Source organism: Manis pentadactyla, chromosome X, assembly GCF_030020395.1.
Source record: "Manis pentadactyla isolate mManPen7 chromosome X, mManPen7.hap1, whole genome shotgun sequence".
In the NCBI taxonomy this organism is placed as follows: Eukaryota; Metazoa; Chordata; class Mammalia; order Pholidota; family Manidae; genus Manis; species Manis pentadactyla.
The window spans coordinates 19,123,744-19,142,654 of NC_080038.1; the positions used below are offsets into that span (position 1 = coordinate 19,123,744).

The 18,911-nt window shown below is 39.7% G+C and overlaps 1 protein-coding gene across 1 annotated transcript in view; it reads left to right on the forward strand.

Annotated features, from left to right (window-relative positions):
* The first annotated feature begins 3,716 nt into the window (after window positions 1-3,716).
* POLA1 (DNA polymerase alpha 1, catalytic subunit) overlaps window positions 3,717-18,911 on the forward strand; it is a 288,452-nt gene continuing 273,257 nt past the window's right edge. Inside the window, exons 1-4 of the mRNA XM_036912786.2 lie at window positions 3,717-3,870; window positions 8,286-8,410; window positions 10,846-10,942; window positions 11,828-11,908. Coding sequence (XP_036768681.2) covers window positions 3,828-3,870; window positions 8,286-8,410; window positions 10,846-10,942; window positions 11,828-11,908 — 346 coding nt within the window. The 5' untranslated portion in view covers window positions 3,717-3,827. The remainder of the gene's footprint in view (window positions 3,871-8,285; window positions 8,411-10,845; window positions 10,943-11,827; window positions 11,909-18,911) is intronic.

Sequence of the window (18,911 nt, forward strand, 5' to 3'; positions counted from 1 at the left end):
TTGTATGCATATAGCTGTTTGATATATAGTTGTAAGTATGCATATCACTTTGTCCTCAACTGTTTTCATCTTATGAAATAGCTTAAACACTTTCTATGTTTTGAATTTTCCCAATTATTTTATCTTTTGGGTGTCACACTATTAAACCTCTTCTCTGATGTGGACATTTAGGTCCCAACTTTTTAATAGAATGTTCATGGAAAATGGCAGCAGTTATTAGCATCTTTGCATTTTTTTTCTATGTCTATTGAGTTATTTCCTGTTAACTTTTACTTGCGGAAATAATGGCTTGAAAGATAAAAACATGCTTATGGTACTTGTCACACGTTGCAATATTATTTTCCAAGAGGTTGTTTTAGTTTACGCTGCCACCAGAAAAAATGAGTGGTTCCTCAACACTGCAAGCCTACCAGCAATAGAGTTTATATAGAGAGATATAGGTAAAAAGGTAGAAAATGGTGGAAAACAGTATCTCAAAGTAAGGCTCAATTTTTTTTTTTTTTTTAGTAATGGTAAATTAAAGAAAATCTTCAGTTTTCAAAACCAGTACAAAACTGGTCCTGTGTTGCACAGGAAAGAGCAAACATAAGTCAAATTGTGATTTTTTTTGTGTGATTAGATAACAAAGGTAGATTTACAGTGAAGTTGAAGAAACTTAAGCTTCAGGGCCTCTTGGTTGAAGATGGGCCACTTCCGATGCCCTGGGAGATGCTCTAGCAATGGCCTTAGGTTTTTGTGAAAATTTGCTAGCGTAAGATATTTCAACTGCAATATGTTATGACTATTTTCTATTTGGTGGTTTTTTAGTAAACTGACTCATTTTCTCTCTCTCTCTCTCAAAAAAAAAGCATGGTTTCTGATTAGTGTTCTTTTTTTGTGAATTGCCAGTTTCCACTGTGCAAGTACTCCCTCCATGTCTGATTTCAAGCTACCAATAGTTTTAACAAGCACATTATATAATTCCTGAATATGTAACAATCAGCTCTTAAGTACAGACAGTACTGCCTGTCCCTCTGATACATTTCCCTTCCTTCTTTGTGTTGTTGGTTTAGCCGGCACAGTCATTTTGGGATTCTACCAAAGGAAATTCAAGTTGGTGTTGCATTGAGATTAGACTTAGTGGCATGTATTTATGTGGGTTGAAGGCACTTTCATATTTATTTAAATTATTGATAGACCTCTTGGAGTAGGAATAGGTTCCAGGAATATTCCTACCCCACTGTGCTGACTTGGAGTTGTGCCTGGAATATGCAGGGCCAAAAGTCCTATCTTGATATGAAAGTGTGCTACAGGTCCTCCCTGAAGTATGTAGGTAGTGAAAGAGAAACAAGATTTGAAATGCTTAAGAGTTTTAAGCTGGCATGTGGAAAATGATTGGATATGCAAAATTGTAAGGGAAGGATTTGGTTCTTATTGATGCCTAGCTAAAATATTTCTTTCCTGTTAGGAATAAACTTGATAATACAGCTATAAAAGTTCTAACAATTTCTTTAAAGGGAAGTATAGGCATAAATCTGTACTAGCCTTTTAAATAGCAAGTGCATCTAAGCATGAATTGCTACACGTATGTATCACAATATATGGATCATATTTTAACATGATACTGAATAATGAGTTGTGAAGCTGAAAGAAAATTTTCTCAACAGTCCTAAGTTAAGAAGCAAGCATTAATCATCCATGCTAGTGATGCTGGGGTTCTAGTTCACAAAGCCAAAGAATGAGCTTCACAAACACTCAGGGTGGGAGAGCAAGATACAGGCTTTTATTTAGAGATAAAGTGAAAGGACAGAGCTCCTTGCTCACGCCAGGAGGGGACAAGAGAGTCCGGGGTGGTGCATTGTCTAGGGGTTTTACAGGCAGTTGAGGATTTTTTGAAAACATGAAAAAAAGCTTAGGGGTGTGGACTTGTTAAGTGGTCCCAGAATATTTAAAATTAACTTAACACAAACAACTTCCTGCTCTGATGATTTCTCCCTGAGATACCAGCATCTTGGTCTGGCCACATATGAAACAAGGCCACACATTTGTAGTATTTTTCCTACATGTTTGCCCACATACTTGTTGATCCCTTCCTCATGTGACAACGATTTTGTAGTACCCTTTTCTCTAAAGAGGGTATAAATATAATTCAGCCTGTCCTCTAGTAAGACAGGGACCGTGGGTGTAGTCAGAGTAGGGTGAGAGCCCCTACTCCTAAGCGTCCAATCTTTTCTCAGCAGCATGGGTGCGCCTGCGCAGCGAGGCTCCAGACTGCTCTCCAGCGCCCGACCACTTCTTTTTCCTGCCCTCCTCGGCTTCCCCTGCGTTCGTGCTTTTCCCACCCCGGACTCTCTTGTCCCCTCCTGGCGTGAGCAAGGAGCTCTGTCCTTTCACTTTATCTCTAAATAAAACTGTGACCTGCTCAGCCCCCAAGGTGGGCTGAGGTATTGTTTGCTAGCTAAAGAGTAAGTTAAGAATTTCTAACGTCTTAAGTTCTTGGGTATTAAAATGCAATTTTATCTTTAGGGTGGAATCCTTCTTGCCTTTTACTGTATGCCTGGGCTTACGTGCTAAATTAGTTTGCCCAGTTTGCAAAATCACCTCATCAGATCTGAAGGAGGAAAGACAGCACATAGGCCTGGGCCTTTTAGCATGCTAAGGTGAATCTTACACATGATTATAAATGAATAGCATAATAAAAACATGTGCTACTCTTCTTTATCTGGGGAATATTAACTGATCTCACTGAAGAATGACTCTAGAGCTGAATGTTTAACACAGAGTTTTGATAGGGGGTTTCCTTGCGTGTAGTTACATTGCTCTGACTGCAAATATCCTGCCTTGCTTTTTCAGGAGGCCCTCACCCTACTCTGACTACAGCCACGGTCCCTGTCTCACTAGAGGACAGGCTGAATTATATTTATACCCTCTTTAGAGAAAATGGTACTACAAAATCATTGTCACCTGAGGAAGGGATCAACAAGTATGTGGGCAAACATGTAGGAAAAATACTACAAATGTGTGGCAGGCATTACTTAATAAACATGTTACATGGAAAAATATGAAATGAGATGCATACATTGCATGAATTGACCATACACAATAATCTAGTGCCCTTTTGGTCTCTCATAACATTGATATTTTGCTGGATTCCAGGCTAGATGTTTTATAGATGATCCTACACTTTGAATACATTTGATTCATTCTTCATGGTTACATTCACGTTAAACACTTTCTGTAAGACTATATAGGTGATGTTCCTTTTACTAAGTGGATAGTATCAGGAGGCATATGATTGCCTCTTATTGGTGATGCTACTTTTGGTCATTTGGTTACATACAAATAAATCACACAGTGACTGTGTTCACACTGCAAGTAAATTATCAGGCAAGGCTCAGTGTGCGCAGCAGGAGGTAGTCGCTTTCTCAGGCTCTGGGGAAACTCGTCCAACTACGCCTACAATACTGCCCGCCCGCGTCTCTTTTCCCGTAAAATTAACTCTCAGAACCAGAGAGCCCCTACTCCTAAGCGTCCAATCTTTTCTCAGCAGCATGGGTGCGCCTGCGCAGCGACGCTCCAGACTGCTCTCCAGCGCCCGACCGCTTCTTTTTCCTGCCCTCCTCGACTTCCCCTGCGTTCGAGCTTTTCCCTAAGGGGTCAACACAGAGCGCCAAAGGCGAGTCCGCTGGAAGGCCGGGGGTGGGGCGCGGCGGGGCGCGGCACGTCAGTGGCCTTCCGGGGGAAGTCCGCAGCCTCCTGAGCAGCTGATTGGCTTTCAGGCTGGCGCCTATCTCGGCCCCCGCGCCAGTTTCGGGCTGGTTGGCGCGGAATCGGGATACTGTGCGTCCATGGCGCCTGTGCACCGCGATGACTGCGAGCTGGGGGCGAGCGGTGAGGGGCGACACCGGGCACAGGGTGCCGGGTTGGGAGTGCGGGCACCGTGGCATGATTATGCAGGTGGGGCGGGGGACTTTGGGAAGAGTGTCTCTTTTAATTTTTCGTATGCGCGCTCCCGGGTCGTTCCGGGATTCTTTTTGGGCGCGGACCTAGGTCTTCCCGGGCTGGGACCTTTAAGGCGGGGCTTCCTTGCTGGGCCGTTTGCTCCTGGCAAACCGAGCAACCCTCCTGCGGGTCTTCTTGTCAGGGAGCCTGCTTCACCTCTGTTACTGCAGGTCTCTGGACCTAGCCTGTCTTTCTTTTGGTGAGTCGCGTCCCACGTGCTGGGCACACCTTCATCGAGACTGTCCCGGGTGAGGCAGTCTTGGCTGAAAATATTTCTCTACTCCCGCCCAAGGATAATACCCTTGAGGTCTAGGGCAGAACGGATCTACGCCCTCCCCTTTATAGAAACTCCTAGGAAATTTGTTACGTATTGTAACTAGGCAGGAAAGAAAGCTATACGTTGCTGTCACCATAGGTACAAATTCGTTTTGTTTTTTCAGGAATGGGTTTCTACTTTCTGCATTAACAATTTTTCTTTCAAATTCTATGGAAAGTTCCTCAAGTGCTGCATAGAAATAGCATCCACAATCTAGTCATCTCTGGTGAACCCTCTTAAAAAATGCATTAGTTCCGCAGCATTTCGTATGCCCTGTATATCATTCCGTTTTCAGTGGTAATCTTTTATTGCCAAAAATAGAATACAAAAATGCAAATGGCTTTGCCTGATTTCTGATTTCTGAACAGTGAGCTAAAGTGTGACTTAACTTCAGTGAACTTCTAACTTAAAATCAGATGCTTCATTTTATTTTTGAGCTCAACCTTCACATCTCCTGTCACTCAAATATATCACCATTAATGAGAACCTGCTTCCTAATCAGCTTCCTTTGCATTCACCTAGTTGTGAATCACATATTTCAATTTGTTCTCCCAGCCTTTCATTTTTTGAGACGTTTTATTTTGGAGAGTCAGCTAGCCTGGATTACAAATGGGATGTAGGATGTGAGTACGTGAACAGTCTTTGCAGCCCTCCATCAGTGATTTGCCACTAAGCCCTTTCTTCACCCAAAAAAGTGTCCGTCTTCTGTGAACATCAAGAAATCACTCTTTGGAGGGTACTGTGTAATCTTGAGGCCTCTCTTAAGTCATAGTGTTGATTAAGTAGTTGCTGGAGACGCGTGACTGGAATTTTTTCTTTGAGCAGACTGAAAGACGGTTGCAGGCCAGTGTCCGCCTGCTTTGGGGGAGGATGGGGTACCACACACGGTCATTTTGAACCAAATATTTAAAACTTTTATATCTGGATCATTTTCCTGCTTGTTCTTTTTTGCTAGCTTACTTAACATGAAGCATTGGAGACAGATTCCAAAATGGAAAATCTAGGCCTCTTTTTCTCTTAAGTATTAAAAGGCGGGGTACCTTGGCAATGGCAGTGAGGAGTTGAAAGGCCTGTAACTATCTGCTGTTATATATGGAAAGGGATGAGGGAGAGTTCAGTGATTTTTTTTTAAAGGTAGGGGTTCATTCATTTGTTCATTCAGCAAACATTTATTATGTACCTAGTAGGCAGTGACATTCTGCTAGGCTGTGGTGTTACAGGGGTGGGTGAGTTGGACATGGTTTATGTCTTCATGGAGTTGAGATGGCAGACATAAAATTATATGTAATGCTCTACTGAGGCTTCCCTGAGAAAACTGCTCTGCTATAGTTTTGCTTTCTAGAAGCTAGCCCATGGTACTGTTAGGTGTGGGGGGTGTGTGTGTGACTACCCTACATCTCACACACACACACACACTCACTCACTCACTCACTCACTCACTCAAACATTAAGTGAACTTTTCCTATATTGCTGAATACAAAGTAAGCCAGCCATCTTCATTTAATCCTTAACAACTTTACGAAGCAGATGTGGTTATCCCCATTTCACAGGTGAGGACCCTGAAGCCCTGCGTTAGTCAGAGACCTTAGGTGTAATATACAGGAACCAAGTCTAGGTGATGTAACAAATTCCATTTATTAGAAGGATATTATGTTGTTCACAGAAACTCCTGAGGGCCTGGAGAGCCAGTCTGGGAGCTGTTTAGCCGGAAACAGTGATGAAAGTCATGCCACAAAACTGGTCCTGTGAGGAGGTCATTGCCAACCACAGCCAAGGACTTGATGTTATAGCTTGTACCTTGGGACATTGCTGGCACTGTGGCCCCAGGTACCCAATCCTGCAGCTGTTGCTACTTCTAGAATATTCTTTTAGCCAACCCCTTCCTTTGTGATAGTAGCTTCTGATTTAAGTAAGGTCTGAGCAGGTGTCCCTAACTGGTAGAGCCTATTTTATATGTCCACGTCCTGTCAGCAAGGGTATCTGGGAAAGAGTATCTGCCTTTTCAGTTTCTATAATGGGATTGTAGTGGGACTGTGTGTCCCATCAAGACTTATAAGGGGGGAACTTCAGAAACAGATTGAGATGCTGGGCAGCTTAAAAAACAGGACAGCTATCCAATGCAGCTCAGAGGTAAACTGGTGTTCCTACGTCATCCAGTAAGTGGCACAGCCAGGTTATGCTGCTTCTCCTTAATCTCCTTTCTCTTACTTCCTCTACATCTCCTGTCAAATTTACCTTCCACAATGACTTTCTCTGGAATTCTGAATAGACCTTGAATTTTCATCCTTTTACAATTTGGCTCATGCTGTTTCCTCTGCTTGTGCCACTTTTTACCCTGCACTCTGATGGTGAAATTCAACTCCTCTTTCTGGGTATGTGTTGGCAACCACCCAGATTTTCCAGCAAAATTAACAGCTCTTCTACATTTCCTCGGTGCTGTGTTGTTGCCTCTTATATGGCTCCCTGTTTATATGATGGTGGGAGCATCAGGTCCTTTTGCTTTACTTGACTGTGAGTCCCTTGAGGACAGGCAATTCTGTCTTCTATCTGTCTTAATTGTATCCCATGCTCAGTGGTCATGTTCAGTAGTCTCTGAAACCTTTGCATGTAGGCCTGCTCATGATTTTTTGAAATCATTTGAGTGACACTCGAGATTTTGTGGCTGTCATCATTAAGTACCTTCATTCCTTAATTTTTACTTAATGTTTTTCAGAAATGGATTTTAAAGTCAAATGTGGAAGTCAAACAGTAGACTGAGATGTTATAAAGAGAGATTCCATTTCCAGAAAGCTAGAAAAAAATAAGATCCCTGATTATGCTTCACCTTTGAGATATAGTTTGCAACAGTTTACTGCCAGCATTTGGTACATGTTCTAAAATTGCATCTTTTATTTTAGTCAAACACGTCATCAGACACCTTAATGTTGTTATGAACTTTCTAGTGGGTTTGGAGCTTTTGGGATGCCTCTTATCAATACTACTTTTCTGTGCGTACTCCGTTTTATAAAATAATTAGCACCAGTCTATTTCACAAAGCCTAATTTCACAAAATTAGTCTATTTCACAAAGATGGCAGCCATGCTGAGCCTAACCTCAAGGCTAGCAGGCAGCCCTCTCTGGCTTGACTTGGTCATTCATCAGCTGGTTTATGCAAGTCTTAATTCTGTGGATGAAATCTTTTCAGTATGTGTGCGAGGTGGTCAGTTGGTAATGACCAAAAGCATGAATAATTCAGAAGTTGAAAGAGCGAACACTGAGGCCTGCTGGTATTTCAGTAATTTTTGACAAAGCACATTTTAATCTTTGTAATTTTTCACTGTTATCCTGTAATGTCATAACCAGCTGAGGGAGGCCTGGAAATCAGTGAAGGAGTCAAGAATCTCCTAGGAACCACCTTTGCTAAATTCTCCCCCCCACCCCAACTTAATGGCCTTTAAAATTCCAGATACTTTATCTGAACCTCTATTAGGGCATATGTGTTACTTCTAGAGACTGTTTTAGAGTTAGTTGCTATCCTCCCTTTTTAGAATGTAAGTTTTGTGAGTACACAGACCCTATCTTTCTGATCTTCCTCTCCCAGTGCCTAGTACTTAGCAAAGAGCAACTGCTTTGAAGCTTTCAAATGTTGATTAATAGAATATAAAATGAATTGTTCTTTTATGACAACTTAAGGCCTGCCATTTCTGATGGTAGGGTTATGGACTGATGGCTGTATCTCCTCCCTAGTGTCTCCATCGAATGATCAGTTGAATTTGGAATTTTCCTCATTTTGGAAAAAATGTTACTTTCAGTTGTTTTAACTTGGTCTTAGAGGAAATTTTTGGAGAGTCACAGGAACTGCAGATAGCTTTGTGAACTATTTACCTTATAAAAAGTATCCATTGGTATAATATTAAGGTTGTGTGTTACTATTGGCTAGAAACTTTGCTTTTGAGGGAAGATGGCTGACAGTTTTGTAAAATCTCATGTAAATTTGGCTTTTTTCCAGCTGCATCAGATTCAGGGAGTTTTGTAGCTTCTCGATCCCGGCGAGAAAAGAAGTCAAAGAAAGGGCACCAGGAAGCTCTAGAAAGACTGAAAAAGGCTAAAGCTGGTGAGAAATATAAATATGAAGTAAGTAACCATTTTTCTGTTTTTCCTCCTGTGCTTCATCTGATTCACAGCCTGTCGGGTAGTCAAGTCGTCTTTGTCACTGATTAGAAATATGCATACATTTCAAGTTTGTTGTAATGGTAATTTTTAAATATTGAACAAGCGTGGACATGTGGATTTACAGATTATAGTGACTACTCTGCCCTTAACGCTCCTTCAAGTGTAAGGAGCCTTACAGTAAGAGTAAGGCACGTTACAGATGCTTTTAAAATTCTGAAATGAAAGTAGCTCTATATAGTCTTGCCTTACTGAGCACACTGCATCTCTGGTAAGTCCCATGGCTTTGTTGAGGCAGTGTAGAGATGCTTTTACTTTTAAGTCTAGCTAAGTACTCATCCTTGGAGAGAATTGTTCTTCCTGATTTCATTTGCAAGGGGACCTGTGGTGGGGTCTTGCACCTTACTTCTGCTGTGTCTTATGTGTACGATTGAATGTGATGCCCTTCTGGCTGTGTTTCTCTATTGTTTATGGCCTTCAGGTTAAAAATAAATAAAACAGTGGTTATCATACACACAACATTGTCTAGCTTCACTTCAACGCACTCCCAGAGTAACTTAGCTGCTTCAGGGCTAGAAAGTTATTACTTAATGATAGAAAATAACAATAACAAGTAATACTCTCTTTGGCTACCACTGTTCTAAGTGCTTTTGCAAATATGTTCATTTATCTAGTCCTTCCAATAAATGTATCAAGTTAGGTACTATGATTAACAGCATTTTGCAGGTGAGCTATCTGAGGTCACAGTGGAAGAGCTTTGATTGAACCCAGGCAGTCTGGCTTCAGAATGTGCTTGTTTAACCATGTCCTATACTGTATTGGGCAATTAAGCAAGTAGAAGAGGATTTTTGTCATTTGGCTCCATTCATTCAAGTTAAGTGAATCAACCAGGTGGTAAAGGGTTGTTAAAAGGAATACAGTAAAGGGGTAAAGCATTTTGGATATAGGTACTTCTGTAAAGGAGTTCTGTGGGGCATTTCACATGTTGACACAGTGTGAGTGATTTAATCACTGATGTTAATTGCGTGGCTCTAACAGTTCATGCTGAGCTGTAGCAGTGTTTTTAAAGATAGAGTCAAAATTACTTCTTACTCAAAGTGATTTTTAAAAAGTTTTCTGTTATCTTTTGGTAGTATATAAGTGAGTTGCTTAAATAAGAGAGAAAGTATGTCTCAAAGTATGTCTTCAGCCAACAAAAATAATCTTGCCAGTTCCCTCCCTCTCAAAACAAAATAGATCAGAAATATTCATGGGACTAGTTTGTGTTTGGGTTGTCAGAAACTTCATTTGGTAGGGCAGGTGATTACTGTTACCAAATGCTGAAGGGTCAGATGGTAATTGCCAGTGATCCCTGTAGAATAAACAGGAGGGGAAAACTAAGCCTAATACTGTAACGTTATAAGCCTTGTAGGTGTAGCAGGAATCCAGTCAGCTCTGCCCATCGGGCCCAAGGCTCTGTGTGTCCACGTGTTTTTTTCCTACTGTTTTAGCTCTTTGGGTGGAGTTAGTCATTTCCTTTGCCCCACCTCCTCACTTGAAAAGGTGAACTCTCCAGAGAAGGGGGGAGTTTTTCATGAAGTAGCTGAAGTTCTTGTTAACCAGCCTGCTAAATTGTCATCTGAGTCCATGCATGGCCTGTCACCATGACCCTGAGGTGGTGTGCATTGTTTCGATTTGTTACTTTAATTGTGCTGAGCTAGTCGGCTCTATTCACACCAATAGTTCATGCTTTTCTGGACCCCTGGCCATCGGACAGCTCGTGTGATTAGAGGACTTGCCCTTCACATAGCTCAGCATTTAAGTCTCTGCAGTCTCAAGATCTGAGAATGGTAGGGGATCAGTGTAATGCAAACAGGGGTCACTCAGAAGCCATTTCTGGTGTACCTATAGAAGGAGTGTCTCTATTTTGCTGATTTTTGGAGGGGGAGGTTTTCCTTTTGAATTACATTTGGTTGGTCGAACAGTTACTAAAATTATCATATATTTGTAGGGCAGCATCTGTTAGTGGAGAAGGAGGTGGCATGCCTTATAAGTTTGCTGAGTACAGGCGAAACCAGTCTAGAAATTACAAGTGAATAATCCCCACAGCAGCTAATGAAGAATTGGCTATAATTCAGTTTGTTTTTTTCTGAAGTAGATGAGTAATTGATGGTGTGACAAGTGTATTATGCTAATGGAATCATTTAATATCTTATGTTAACACCCACCTAAAAGGAACACTAAGTTAATTGATGCCTATTTAAGGAAAACCTTGTGGTGGTGTTGAATGTCAGAACTCAGGATTTGGTGGCAGCTACTCCTTCAGGCTGCCATTCCAGTTTCAATTTGACAATTTCTTCATCAGAATTGTTTAACACTTTCACTCCATTTGAAGCTCTCTCAAACTTGTGTGATGGCAGGTTGAGGACTTCACAAGTGTTTATGAAGAAGTTGATGAAGAACAGTATTCGAAGCTGGTTCAGGCACGCCAGGATGATGACTGGATCGTAGATGATGGTATGTGGGCAGAAATGGCTTGCCAGGCACTGTGTTAATTGCTCTTTGTAGATTTTCATGTGGTGCTTGGGCAGATGTAAGGCACTGTTAAGATCATACCTTTGGTTTTGGATATTCCCCCAAATACGTTATTTGATGGCACAGAAGCAGAACAATAGAAAGTTATTTGGGGGCATTTGGGAGAATCCAGGCACATAACCTCAGGATATAGTATAAATTCTCTAGGAAATGACTGTGTAGGATTTGGGAGGAACCACGTGCCTGTTGAGGGGGTGTGTCGGATAAAAAACTGCCTCACAGAATGGCTGTGAGGATTGTCCGAAGCTACATGCAAGAAGAGTAACTTGAGCAGTGGAAAGTGGCAAAGGTTGGTCCTGATGTTCTTACGCCGCTGTGGCAAGCTCACTAGTTCTCGTTTGCAGGGTGTGACTTGGTGGGCATGTGAATTCTGACCGTAGGGAGGGGTGTAGAGAACACCTGCGACTGTATTTATGTTTTTACTTCTCTAATTGGACTCAGCTGTATTGCCAGTTTTCCCTGGTAGACTGGTGCTTTCCTGGGCTCTTGGTGCTCTTGATTCTTTTACTTTTTATTCTTCTGGTAAGAGTAAAACTGCTGCAAAGCATTGCATTGTGGCAAACCTTGAATCTGGGCTAAATTATTTCCCTGGCTCACTTAGATAGGCATAGTATGTATCCTTCAGTTTTGACTCAGAAAACCTGCTGTGTTTCATCTGACACCTGTTTGAACAGGATTCTGCTGCACTTAAGATTGGCACAGGCTAGGAGAATATGTGAATGGGTTATAAGAGGGTATTTTTTGTCATGGCAAAAATATTAGCCACTTTTAGAAAATTGATCCTGATATTAAAGTTTGTTCCTGCAGATGGTATTGGCTATGTGGAGGATGGGCGAGAGATTTTTGATGATGACCTTGAAGATGATGCCCTCAATTTACACAAGAAAGGTACCTACATTTTGTTTCTTTTCAAGAGAGTGGCATTTTGAGATTTGAAGCATTGTTTAGATTTGATATTACTTGGTACTTTGACACAGCTTCTTTTAAGGGAAAAGGACCTACCTACCACAATTGTTTTTATGTATAGAATATGTTCCGATATTGAGAGAAGCGTAGTTACATAGAAAATTAAATATAAAAAGCAAAACCAGCACCAGGAAATGAAGTTTCATGTCTTTCTTAGCCAAAGAGTTTGATGTTTTATTTTGGAATTTTCAGTCCTGTGGTCATTTTAGACTTGCCTCTTTTGAGGGCTGCTACAATAAGTGATGTCTTTTAATTCCTACTGAAATGATGTGTATGGAATTTTAGCTCTGTGATAGTAGTACAGTACAATAACACTGTTTAGAACTTAGAGTAATCAGCTTGCTTTGTTTAGTTGAGATTTAAAATGATGTGAATGAATGTGTCAGATTTCCTTAGCTATACAATCATTGGCAAAAAAATTTTTTGAGTAAACAAGCCTGATTTATTTCCTATAAAATGAGAAGGGGAAATTCTCTTCAGTACTTTTGTTTGTTCAGTTATTACCACCAAGTGGTAGATCACAGGTCAGCAAACCATGGCCCACTCAACAGCCTTTTTATTTTTAAACAGCTTTATTTAGATATAAGTCACATACCGTACATTCACCTATTGAAAGTGTACAGTTCAATGGCATTTAACATTGTCCCAGAATTGTGCAGCCACCACTGCAATCAGTTTCACATTTTCATTACCCCAGAAGGAAATGCTGCCGGTTACCATCCAGCCCTTGAGCTAAGAAGGGTTTTTACACTTTTAAAGAGAAAAGAAGATTATAAAGAACATTCTTTGCATTCAGCCTGAGAGAGGTATATGTGGTCACAAAGCCTAAATCTGTGCTGTTTGCCCTTTTTAGAAAGTCTGGACCCTAATTTGTATTGTTAACATTTTGCAACATTTGTTCACCTTGGCCCTATTCCCCCTTCCCAACTACACACACAACACACACAACACACACAACACACACACACACACACACACACACACACACACACTCTCTCTCTCTCTCTCTTTTGGTTTTGGTGGATCTGTTGAGAAAGTAAGTTGTAGGCTCCAGGACACATCACCTCTGCATGCTTTAGCCGTGACCTCCTAAGAACTAGGACACCTGTCTCTTAGCTTCAGTGCCATTTTCATGATACTATCTAATATGTTGGCCATATTAAGATTTCTCCAGTTAGCCCAGTAATGTCTTGTATGGCCTCTTTTTAAAATGGAGAGAGCACTTTGGTTTTTGTGTCTCTTTAGTCTTCTTTCGTGTAGAACAGTACCATCCCTCTGGCCTTTTCTTGGGTCTTTCATGATGTTGACTTTTTTAATAAAAGTATCGTTGATATACAATCTTATGTTGGTTTCAAATATACAGCACAGTGGTTCAACAGTTAGCTCTATTATTAAATCCTCACCCCCTCCAGTGTGGTTACTATCTATCAATGTTACAGGATCTTTAGATATTGATATTTTTAAAGCAACCAGGCTGGTTTTGTTAAATGTCCCACAATCTGGGATTTGCCTAATTGCTTCTTCAGGTTAACTGTTTTGACAAAGATAACAATATAGATGAAGTTGAGTCTTTCCCACTGATCAGATCATGGGCACATAAGGTCAGACTGTCCCATAATTGGTTGGATCTTTTGGTTAAGATGATGTTTGTCAGATCCCTTCCTTATAAAGTTACCTTTCTACCTTTGTAATTAATGCAAATATGGGGTCAAATTTGAGACTGTGTATACATTCCTTTTCCACACCAACTTTCCCCAGTGCTTTCAGTATCTACTAATGATCCTTTCTCTCCTCTTTAAAATTATCACTAAAATTATCTCATGGATTTATGTAAAATTGCTGTTACAATTTAGTATTGATTGTCATAATTTTTCTTCTTGATGTTCAGGTTATCCCAAATTTGGTAGTGGGATGCCATTTGAGCTGACTTCTGTGTCCTTTTGACATGACCCCATCAGTCTTCAAGCATTTCCTTGCTGTTGGGGCCAATAAGATGTTTCAGGTTCTCCTTGTATTATTTCTGTCCCAGACCTGGAGTCAACCATTTTCTCCAAGAGTCATGGTTCTTTTTAGTGGAGAATGGTGTTCAGATCTGGGGGTTGGATATGTTCATTGCTACTGGGGTATAGTAGTTTCTAGGCCTTTTCAGTGAACAGCATTGGGAGATTTTATATATATCTATGTCATGATTTCCTACTGTGACATTAGATTCAAATCCAACACCACAAAGTTCTTTTTTTTTTTATTAGAGTATCATTGATACACAATCTTTTAAAAAATTTTTTTTAAGGTATGATTGATATACACTCTTATGAAGGTTTCACATGAAAAAACAATGTGGTTACTACATTTACCCATATTATCAAGTCCCCACCCATACCCCAATGCAGTCACTGTCCATCAGTGCAGCAAGTTGCCAGAGATCCACTATGTGCCTTTTCTGTGCTACACTGTTCTCCTCGTGATCCCCCACACTGTCGATACACAATCTTATGATGGTTTAAAATACACAACACAGTGGTTCAACATTTACCTCTGTTATCAAGTCCTCACCCCCTCCAGTGCAGTCACTGTTCATCAACATAGTAAGATGCTAGTCATTAACTGTATTCTGTATTCTCTGTGCTGTACTACCGTCCCTGTGACCAATCTATATTGTGATTGTGAATTATTATGCCCCTTAATCCCCTTCTTCTACCACCTTCCCTAGGTCCTCCTTTCTCTTTCCCAATTCTTTATTTGTATCTACCTTCACCTCCAGTGAAAATGCTTGTCTTCTAGACTCTACACAAGAGAATGTTAGAAATTTAAGAATTATTAAATCAATGTCTCTACCAGTGACCTTTCTAGGTAAAGGTTTTAATTTCTTTGCAGTTTTACTCGTAGGCATATATCCTACTAAGTATGTATAGTCAGAGTATTGTATTCAGAAGGTATATGAAGAATTTTTTTTTCTGTGTGCTCTATTATCAGTTTGTTACAGAGGTTCATTTGTTTTTGTTAACATTTAAGGTTTTAAAAAATTATTTGGTTTTAATTTTAGTTTTTGTAAATTGAATATTATAAAACATTTTAATGATTTAAGAATCAAAATGATATCAAGAGAGAGACTCAGGTAAACCTTAATTCTCACCACTATGCTTTCTACTTCATTTTGACCCATCTCCATAGGTAACCATTTAAAATAGTTTCTAATTACCCCTTCTGTGTTTTCTTTTACAAAAAAATAAGTATGTGTGTATTTTTTTAATGTGGCATGTTATTCATTCGTTGATTTATTAGTTAAATTACAATATGTGGACCATTATCCTGGTTTCTGCCGCCATGTGTAATGTAGGCACTCTCTCCAGTGGTACTGTCTGTTAGCAGTGTGGCTAATTGTGTATTCCTAGTTTTTGTGAGGTCTGGAAGAAGGGATTGAGATGAAACAATGCACTTTTTCATCTTCCCTAACTGAGGAGCCCCATGTTAGAGTTCTGGCTATGTTGTGAATTGTATCAACTTGAGTGAGTCCCATCTCTTATCTGGACATAAGTTTTATCAGCTCTAAATGAGGTGGTTGCACTGGACAGGATGGTTCTTGAGGGAAGGACCCACATCACGGTCGTGTCAGTGCCAATTATGCCAGTAGCAAGCATAAAGGAAGTATGTAGTATTTTTTGAATAAATGGAGCCATCTGTGTTTCCATGATCATTCTTGCTACCTCTTCCCATGAATATGTCAGTAAAGAGAATGACTTGGCATTCTGAGGAGAGGTAATCTTAGAAATCTTTATTTGGTTCTTTGCCACCATTTACCCCCAAGTCCTCAGTGTTCCAGTGCCCCTCACGGGGACCCCCTCACAGTGAAGTCCCCAGATCTTAGGAAGGGAAATGGATTTCTGCAGTCCACTTTAAAGACTTAGAAGAAATTGTAGAGTTTTGCCTAGAAGGAAAAGGTCAACTCTTTATGGTGTGGATCCTGGAATGTTTTCAAATAGAGATGGAAAAATATCAGCTAAGTCTCAATAAAGAAAAATCAGTGGGAAAACAAATTAAAGAGGTCAGAATGGGAGCACGCACTTAAATGTAGAATTCTATCTCAAACGTTAACTCTTATTTTTTCTGCTGTTTCTTTTTGTCCTTCTATCTAAATCTTACTAATGTACAATGGTGACATTAAAGCCTGATTATGAAACCTTCCTTGCTATTCAAACCTCTACTAACCTTGTTGATACTTTATATTAGGACCTCTCTTTTGTATACTAAACCTTTTGACTGTGTTTTCAAACTGCCAAATGATCTCAAGAAAAACACTCTCCTGTCTTAGATTTTCTCATACATGCCATACAAACCTTTTCACAGTCTTAGAGGCACATGGAAAAAATGTCTTTTTTTACTGTGGTAAAATACACATAAAATCTATCATGTGACATTTAATAATTAATAGTATTTGCAACCATGACCATTATCTGTTCCAGAACATTTTTTAAAGATTTTGTTATCATTAATCTACAATTACATGAAGAACATTATGTTTACTAGGGTCTCCCCTACCCCAAGTCCCCCCTACAAACCCCATTACAGTCACTGTGCATCAGCATAGTAAGATGTTGTAGAATCACTACTTGTCTTCTCTGTGTTGCACAGCCCTCCCTTCCCCCTCCCCCCACATTATACATGCTAATCATAATACCCCCTTTCTTCTTCCATGCCCTTATCCCTCCCTACCCTCCCATTCTCCCCAGTCTCTTTCCCTTTGGTAACTGTTATTCCATTCTTGGGTTCTGTGATTCTGCTGCTGTTTTGTTCCTTCAGTTTTTCCTTTGTTCTTATACTCCACAGATGAGTGAAATCATTTGGTATTTGTCTTTCTCCGCTTTCTAGAACATTTTTTATCACTCCAAATTGAAACCCATACCCATTAAGCAGTCACTCTTCAGTCTCCCTTCCCCCAGCTCTTGGCAACAACTAATCTGCTTTCCATCTCTGTGGATTTGCCTGTTTTGAATATCTCAGATAAATGGAGTGATATCTCAGATAAATGGGGTCTTCCTTTCATAGTGTCTGGCTTCTTTCGTTTAGCATAATGTTTCAATGTTAACTCATGTAGCATGTGTTAGTACTTCATTCCTTTTGATGGTTGAATGATATTTCATTGCATGGATATCTCACATTTTGTTTATCCGTTTATTAGTTGATAGAATTTGGGTTCTTTCCACCTTTTGGTTATTGTGAATAGTGCTTCTGTGAACATTAGCATACAAATTTTTGTTTGAACACCTGTTTCCTATTCTTTTGGTATGTACCTGGGAATGGAATGGTGTATATGTGTGTATTTTTTATTTCTTTTTCTTTCTTACACCAAAGATTTTCTGCAGTGTTGTATGGATGTGTCATGGTGTATTCAAATGGTTTCCTTGAATGGACATTTAGATTTTCAGTGATTTGCTATTACAGATAGTACCTCACTGAATAACTCTATGCATATGGTGTTTTCCTCAAGGAAAATTCCTAGAAGTGAGATTGCTGGCTGAGAGGGTAACTACATATGAAGTTTGATGAGCTGTTACTACAGGAGTTGTCCCATTTTACACTCCCATGAGCAATGTCTGAGTGTCTGTTTAGACCCCATCACCTCACTAACAGAGTGTATTGTCAAGCTTTTGAATTTACCACTCTCATATGTGAGAAATGACATTTTAGTGTGGTTTTTTCATTTGCATTTTCTTTATACATTTCACATACATTTCTTTTCATAAAACTTAATAGCTGTTTATGTATATTTTTATGTGAACTGTATGTTTGTGTTTATTGCCCACATTCCTTTTGGACTTTTGGACTTTTTTGTATCAGGGAATTTTTTTTACCAGGGAAATTGGTCTTTTACCTGCAAAACATACTGCAGAAATTTTCTCCTGTTTTGTCTTTAAATTTGTTTCTGGTGTAGTTGAATTTATCAGTCTTTTTTTCTTGCAAATGGGTTTTGAGTCATAGTTAGGCTTTACCCATACCTAGGTTAGAAAGGAATTTGCCTTTTTTATTAAAGTACTTGTATAGTTTCCATTAAAAAATTTTTGATCTGTTATCTTTTTGGTGTTCATACTGGTTTACTTCTGTACAAAGGGGTAGCCAACACAACTTATTAGAAAGTTCATATTCTCCCCACTTTTATTATATGCTAAATTTCCTTAAGTGTTTGGGTCTTTTTCCAGACCATTTTTGGTTTCATCTGGTCTGTCTGTTCATATGGCACTGTCACACTGTATTAACTGTTCATTCTAGGTCTTTTTGAGGTAGAGACTATTCTGGGATGAATCAGAAAGTGAGAGTAAAATTGTCTGGATTAGAAGAGTTCGTAGGTGATTTACACACGGCCAGAAGAGAAACACAGGGCACAAGTTGTTCTTTACTGAGCAAGTGTGTCTGTGCTGTTTAGTGTTGCTACAACATGCTGCATGTACCTAGTTGCTCTTCCTTATAAAATGGAAATTAGGATGCTACAATATTGTAACTGGTAATACTGTTTTTTCATAGTTCAGTTTTCCTGTCATATTCAGTGTAAAAAGCACTAAAATGATGATCTCATGAAGGCCACTAGGCTAATCTGGTTCCAGATGAGCCTGATCTTTTTATTTCTGTGGGGAAAAACAAAAAGACCCTACCTTTTTAAAAGCTTTTTATTCACACTAACAATAGCAATTAAACAGTCACACTTAATAACACATACTGATATTTAACTAGTATTTCATCAGCTTCGTAATAACATTTGGCCCAAGTTTTCCTGAATTAAGCTCATTTTAAAGATTCTTCCCTGTGTGCCTTGTATAAAATCTCATATTTTTGTATTTTGAATTCTTAATGCTTTTCTTCTTATTCTCACATCTAGAGGGCAGGGGACTAGGCTTTTAGTTTTCCATTTTGATTTTTGCCAGTGCATGTTTCT